The 7,355-nt window shown below is 42.0% G+C and overlaps 1 protein-coding gene across 1 annotated transcript; it reads right to left on the bottom strand.

Moving 5' to 3' along the window:
• Window positions 1–2,009: 2,009 nt before the first annotated feature.
• On the bottom strand, window positions 2,010–6,696 carry pou4f4 (POU class 4 homeobox 4). Its single transcript, XM_085289831.1, has 2 exons — window positions 6,332–6,696; window positions 2,010–5,234 (listed from the first exon to the last, which is right to left on the bottom strand). The coding sequence occupies exons 1-2, from the start codon at window positions 6,449–6,451 to the stop codon at window positions 4,305–4,307; spliced, it is 1,050 nt and encodes a 349-aa protein (XP_085145957.1). The 5' UTR covers window positions 6,452–6,696; the 3' UTR covers window positions 2,010–4,304.
• Between the last annotated feature and the right edge of the window lie 659 nt (window positions 6,697–7,355).

Here is a 7,355-nt window from a genome sequence, read left to right as displayed (position 1 = left end):
AGGACTTTATGCAGTATTCCTGTTTTCCTCCAGCAGGGTAGATTTCTGTGACAGAAGATGTGACTTGATGCAGCAGTAAGTAGGCATGCTGTGTAATGTGCACGTCTGTTCCTTATAAAAGAAGGAAAATCAATCTAAAATACTGCAACTTCAAGGTATCACTGTTTCTTTGTACATTTATAATCCATGTTTCTGAAATAAGTTCAGGACCTCAAAGACATAAAACTTTTCATTAGAACCCAGGGTGATGAAATTCTTGCATTATCACACTTCGGATTAGATCAAAAGTGTGATATTTTTATATCCAGTCATAAACTATCTGTTTTTCATTTTTCTGGTGACCCACTGGATTTCGCCACTGAGGGGCCCCCAGGGGTCCCCAAGCCCTGGGTTAAGATCCTGCAGCTTTAAAGTCCTGGATTGGGTTGCTCCGAGGGGATCGGGCCCGAGATGCTGTTGTACAACAGAGAAAAGCAGCTTCTTAACAAACACGCTCCAAAATCAATAGTATCATAACAGCTGATATTTATTATTCATTAATAACGCATTTGCAGACCCAAACCACCTGCTGATCAGAGGACAGGGGGAAATAATATAAACACAGACACACAGAGAGAGGATTTCATGCAAATTTAGATTTTAACTCACTGAATTTTTTTTATGTTTTCAGATTAATATGCAGTCGCGCATACAATCTTATGCTTACAGAGTTTTTGTGGTTCTAGTCATGCTGTGCTTTATGAGAACACAATGAAGATTGGGGCTGTGCACATGTAGCAGATTTATAGGCTTTTTTCCAGGTAAATTACTGGTTTTGCTGTATTAGGTATTCTGTGAACAATATTTACTGCATTCTGGTTTATTTCAGAACTATTTCAGTGCTTTTGTATCTGTGATTTCACTTAATTTATATTGTGAATGACGTCCATGAGTATTCTGGGAAGCACTGCCTATAATTATAAATGAAACATATTAGACTGTTATTATTCTTAATAATTTTACAGTTAATTTAAAAAAACATGCTGTTTTTTCTCATATTTTTCCAAATACGGTTTATAATAAAATATTTTTTTTAATCACAATTCGACTGTCTATTTTAAATGTTTTCTTCTAATAACACTCCTTTAAAATGGAAATAATATTTTTCTTTTCAATCTTTATCCAGAAGAGTAAATATAGTTCTTACTATAAATGCTGATGATATGAGTACCTGCACTAAATTTGGCATTTTAATTGGAACATTCACATTTCTGCTGTCACGCTGTATCATTAACGCACAGTGGATTTCTTTCCCCCCCTAATATATATACTTTCAAACACCTGCCATTTTTGTTCTTATAAAAGAAAAGTGTATCATTAGTAATTATATATTTATGGTGAGGACTTTATTTTCTAAAACTGTGCAAATGTGGGGTCAGTCGTTTTAAACTCGTTAATTTTTGTTCAGTTCGACGAAGATAAAGATCCATATGTTATGAATAAATGCATGCAACATTTTGCCTGCTAAAATGTATTGTTGCCAATAATTTCACTTTACATCTAAATCTGCATCTTGGGAAATTGAATTCACGAAAGCAAAGCTAAAAATCAGCTGACTAATATTTGTAGAATCTTTTCTTTTTAATTATCGGGCATGTTTTAAGTTTCTTTCATACCATCAGGGACAATAATCAGCTTCTCACAAGTTGTGACAGTTAAGAGATATTTCATTTAGTTCTGTTTTCTTTTTTTAGTTCTCGTTGATTTTTTTTTCTGTTTTTAAAGTTTTCTGACTTTAAGAAGCAGACTTTTCAATTCTCTTAGTTTTCTTTGCATTTTTTTACTCGGAGAGAAACGTCTGATAGGACTAAAAGCATCAGATGAGGGGCCTGTCTGCGCGGTCCTTTATGCGATAGAGCCGTGCAGTCTTCATACCCAGCAAAGTTGATCAATATTAGAGTCACTCAAGTATCAAATCCTATTCATCATCGCTGGGAAGCAGCTTTTAGACGGACCTCCCTCACCTCCAGGCTTCTCCTGTTTCAGAGCAGCAGCTGCTCGCCTCTCGGCGCAAACACACGGACTGTATCCAAGAAACAGAAACACAGACAGACTGCTGTCCCGAGCTCGCATTACACAGATCCATTAAATCTATCTTTTTTAAACACCTCTATCAACGAACACAAACCCTGGCGTGGTGTGACGAAGATAATCAGATATTTTGCTTCAAACGCACAATTAAAAAATCACCAAAATCTATTCTCAGGGGGTGTGATGCTCGCTAAAAATGGAATCAGTAGTTTTTCTGATTGGGTTGAGAGACAAAATCCTGCTCACCGTCTTTTTCAAATCCCCAAAAGAAAGGCTTTCAGAAGTTCAAGTAAAACGTGCACGGTTTATTTCAGCTTCTGTCGCTTACACAGACACATTTAAAACACACTTTCACATATGAAATATGTTTTTTTCTTCTTCTTCTCCAAAATAAATTAAATTCAAATAAATACGGAAATGCAAAGAGAAAAAAATAAAACAAACAAGCAAAAAATAAATAAATAATTAAATGACGTTTTCTCAGAAGCGTTGACAAAATATGTATAAATAAGGCCGACAGTTCCCTTCATCAGAATGTCTACTGTACAAAGTGCTCTCCACAAAGGTGTCAGTGCACGAATAATAATAATAATAATAATTCATGAGGACACAAAGAGGGGGGATCAACCACTTCTGAATAATAACAATATTAATTTGATTGTCAGAGCATCATTGCAGTGAACTTGAACATACAACAGGTTTACACATCAGTGAGTCTTCTAGGCCTAATTCACCATCAACCCAGTGGCAGAGGAACAAAGAAAATAATAAAAGAAAATCACATTAAAATCAAACCAATTTTTTTTATCCTACTAGAGTTTTTTTTTTGTTGTTGTTTATATGTGTGTGTGTGTTTTTAAATCACCATAAACGTGCCAACACTTGCGTAATGAGGTAGACACACAGCTATACCGTGTGAATGTGTGTACTCGTGAGCGTGTTCGTGTGTGTGTGTGTGTTTCTTCTTATTGCAATGCATTCACTTTGGGGGGGCGGATTGTTTCCATACTTCTGGAGCCACAAAGAAAACACCCATGTCCTCCTTCTCCTCCCCCCTTTTATTTTACGAGTAAACCATGCAACGGATTACAGGAGTTACTGCGCCTCACAAATTAGCCACAGACCAAAGGACGCTTTTAACGCGTTTGGTCGGATCTCGTCTCCAAAACCTCTTGAATTTCGTAAAGAAACAAACACCTGGGAGAAAAGACAGCGAAAAAAATCAATACATTTAAATGAGCTTTTTTCCCCCGACACACACAGAGGTGCAATATATTCACAAATATGTACACTGATAAATATAAAAAGCTATTCCGGCTAATGAGGATAATAATAATTATTCCTCGATTCCCGTCATTTTTATTCTTAATTTTTTGTACAATAATTGCCTTGTGAATGAACGGGACGGAGCATTGTTCCCTCCTCTTTCCCCCTACGATGCTGATCACTTTCTCCCACATCTCAAGGGAGCAATGGGCTCCTCTTGTGGAGAAGCATAAAGATTTAAGAGTCTCGAGTTTTTGGACAGGGTCTCAGTCTTTTTTGTTAATTTTATTTTCTCTCCCAGTCCCCATGCTCCGTCTCCACTGTCAGAATAAAAAAGGTACACCGTTGTATCCACTTCGTTTTTTTTTTCTGGATGGATGAGGCTGAATTTATTAGAACACGTCCGGGTTTATACTGACAGAACAAGTCACCAGCTGTCTCACATCCAAACCTAAATGTGTATCTAAAATACTGAAAGACCCCGTCGAGCGCTTTCTTTGCGCTGAATACTTTGTGTGAAGTCGTTTCCATATCTGCAGACACACGGCTGTGGATTCTGCTCCACTGTAACGAAGAAAAATCACGCATGCACACACACACATACGCGCATTTCGTCCATTCTTTAGTCAGAAAACGTGATTTTTCTTCTGTAAAATAAACAAGTAGCATTTTCAATGCCATACCATTTATTAATTATGTAAAGCAAAAACCATTTGATGAGATTTTTTTTTTTCAATGACCGTAGTCTGCTGTAACACTTTGATGAGCACCTATATGATCTGTGAGATGACTGTTTTCTTATTGAGCGCGCACCTATGGGGCCCGGGTGGCTGTCAGACAGGATCTGCCCAGGTAATAAAGGCACGACGGTGTACCTTGTATTTTTCTGACAGTGTGGTGCAGCAGCAGCAGCTTGTCTCTGGTTTGTCTTTTTGGAAACGGGGCAGAGACCCGCGGCTTCGCTGGCCTTAGTGCGTCGCAGAAAACTTCATTCGTTTCTGCTTTTGCCTCTGATTGCAAAACCAAACCCGGACCACGTTCTTTTTCAGGTCCAGTTTCTCGGCGATTGCGGCGATCTTCTCGGATGAGGGCCTCGGCTGCACGGCGAAATAAGCCTCCAGAGAGCGCTTCTCGGGTGCAGCGATAGAAGTGCGTTTCCTTTTTTTGTCCCCCCCGTTAAAGAGCTCCGGCTTGGTCATCTTCTCCCTCTGTGCCCGCTCGGCCTCCTCCAGCCAGGCCTCCAGGATCGGCTTCAGGGCAACCATGTTGTTGTGCGACAGCGTCAGGGACTCGAACCTGCAGATGGTGCTCTGGCTAAGACACCCGACCCCGGGGATCTTAAGGTTGGCCAGGGCAGCCCCCACGTCCGCCTGAGTCACCCCAAGTTTGATCCGCCTTTGTTTGAACCTTTCCGCAAAAGACTCCAACTCCCGGGGATCAGGCTCCGCGTCTGCGCCGGCGGTCCCCAGGGAAGCGTGGGATCCCAGTCCGTGGGGGTGCATGTTCATGGATTGCGGGTGGTGGTGGTGGTGGTGCTGCATGTGGTTGATGGCCGACATGTGGGCGTGAGCCGTGTGCGAGGCCGTGGAACAGACGTCTGAGCCGGGCATTCCTCCGAGAGAAATACCGGGCGTGAGGTGGTCCAGCAGGTCGCCCTCCAGGCCCTGCGCCGGCTGGTGATGCGCCGGGTGATGGTGGGAGGTGAGCACCGAAGGGTGGTGCAGGTGTGCGGAGGAGGAGGTCGGGGTGCAGGTCATGCTGGTCATTGTAGTCATGGTGTGGTAGGTGGCGTCTGGCTTGAACGGGTGACTTTTCTGTGCCACGATGTCCACGGCGGCCAGAGCCTCGGCTCTCTGCAGCAGCGTCTCATCAAAGCCGGCGAAGATGTTGCCCTGGAGCTGCGAGGGGAGTAGAGGGAGGCCGGTTAGAGGAAAGCTTCTCAGCAACAAAACCTGACAGCTTCGTCAAAGCATCCACCTCGACTCCAGCTAATTACATCACATTTATTTAAACGTTAAAATAACAATTCATGAAGTGCAAACTATTAAATAAAATGACAAATCTGTGGAAACTTTTCTATGGTAACCCACTGATATTTTTCAGAATTTGGACTGTTTCACAAATACTTTTCTTCTTTTCCAGGTTAACATTTAAACTGCAATATTAATCAGTTAAATGTATCTGTGCATTATTTACAGTATATAAGCAAATGTCACAACATTACAAAAGACGAAAATTTTATGCGCGCAAGGTGAACTGGACTTTGTTTCATTAGCTCTCAAAACAAACGCAGTCGACCTCGACGTGGACACAGCTGGATGTGCCCGGTGCCTCGAAAGTGTGTCAGCGTGGAAGGATATTCATTTAAAATTAATATTTACGATCTCCTGAATAATTTCTGCGGACAATGAAATGAAACGGCTGTGAGTTTGAATATGAATGGGACAATATGAGATAACACGCGCTCGGAGATTCCACGCAGGCTTTTCATTCGTCCTCTCCCTCCTTCATCTTTTATCGTCGTTCGTTTGAAACAGAATCCCTCACACTTTCTCAAAACACCAGATCTGGCTTCGGCAGAGGCGCATTTTTTGCGTCTGCGGGCACCACGGTTGGCTTGGTTTTTTTGTTTTGTTTTATTTTGTTTTTGTGCTGCTAGTACTCCCCGGTTTGACCTGTTATATCACTGTCTCCACTCTCTTTACACGGGTTTCGTTTCACATTTCATCGAGCGCTGTCATTCGATGCTATAATATTGAACTTTATCCTCACTCCACCGTCCAAACAAGACGCATATCCTGGTCTCAAAGTAGAAAGACTTTAGCTGCCAGAATGTGGGGCTGTTATTATTATGTTGTTTTATTAAATTAAATAATTTTATATTGCATTACATGAATAGAAATCAAGAATAAACTAAAGACGTTTTCTACATTGTCAGAGGGGACTGGAAGTTTTGTAAGAGCTGCGGGAAGTCACGAGTGAATTCTGGACTCACCGACGGTGTGGGAAGGCAGGCTCTGCGGATGGCCTCGGAGCTGGAGTGCAGAGGAGTGTATTTGGGTTCGTGCAGGATGGGGTGCATACTGAAAGGCTGCTTGCTGTTCATCGACATCATGATTGCAGAAGTGAGGGGGGGTCGCTGTCCGTCTTCCTCGTTCCACTCCGTTTTGATGGTTTTTCTCAAAAGAAACGCCTCTGAGAGGAAGAAAACGTGCCTGCCACGTGCAGATAACTTGGAAAAAAAATTTTTTTTTTCTTTATCGGGTTTTTGTAGATGTAGTCAGACTCAGTAAAAAAAAAATATACAGAACGTGACAATCAGAGGTAACTCCGGGACACCTGCGGATCTTCTGCCTCCTGTAAACGACTTCTATAATAAAGATGCTCCTTGCCTCCAGCGCCTATATTGGACCACTGCCTCCCAGGCTCTTCCTCATTGGAGGATCCTAACTCCCTCCCCCTGGACGTCTCCACCAACCACGTGAACATAGTCGTCTTTAGCCACGCCTCCAAGCGTGCTTGGCTCGCTGGCAAGGACGGTTTGTGGTTTCACTGCTAAAAAATCTTCGTAGAAACATCTAAAAATCGATACCTGCAAGAAAAATGTGGGTTCGGTGACATGAAGTTGTCACGAGACCACCAGGAATAACGTGGTTATTGATGCCTGCATCAATTAACTTTGCAAACGTGGGTTTCAGAGTCACGGTGATCTAATGATTCCTGGATTGCTAATGCTTAAATGCAGAATTTGAGCCTGTGCGCCAGGAAAACTGTTTAAAGCATATCAGTGCCTTCATGACACCCGTAGCCGCACTGTGGAGGCTTACATTTGTCCCCAGACAGCATTTCATCCTAAACTACCAACACATCTTTGTAACAGTGCTGCAGATCTTTCAAAGTAAAACGGCTGAGCAAGGAGACCATGTGTTTTTTCAGGTTATTATTTTCATGCAGCATATAACCTACTAATCACAAACAGCAAGTGTGGATATGAAAAGCAATATTTGGGCTTGGGTGAC

Source organism: Mchenga conophoros, linkage group LG10 (genome assembly GCF_057382185.1).
Source record: "Mchenga conophoros isolate Kocher_MC1m ecotype Shallow Benthic linkage group LG10, M_conophoros_male_GT1.1, whole genome shotgun sequence".
NCBI lineage: Eukaryota > Metazoa > Chordata > Actinopteri > Cichliformes > Cichlidae > Mchenga > Mchenga conophoros.
The sequence above is the reverse complement of the archived record's forward strand: the minus strand, read 5'-3'. Positions and strand labels throughout refer to the sequence as shown.

Excerpts from the sequence above, each read along its gene's own strand:
- pou4f4 (XM_085289831.1), bottom strand. The coding sequence starts at position 6,451 with ATGATGTCGATGAACAGCAAGCAGCCTTTCAGTATGCACCCCATCCTG. Across the intron at positions 5,235-6,331 it reads CCTGCCTTCCCACACCGTCG|CTCCAGGGCAACATCTTCGC; the intron begins GTGAGTCCAGAA and ends CTCCCCTCGCAG.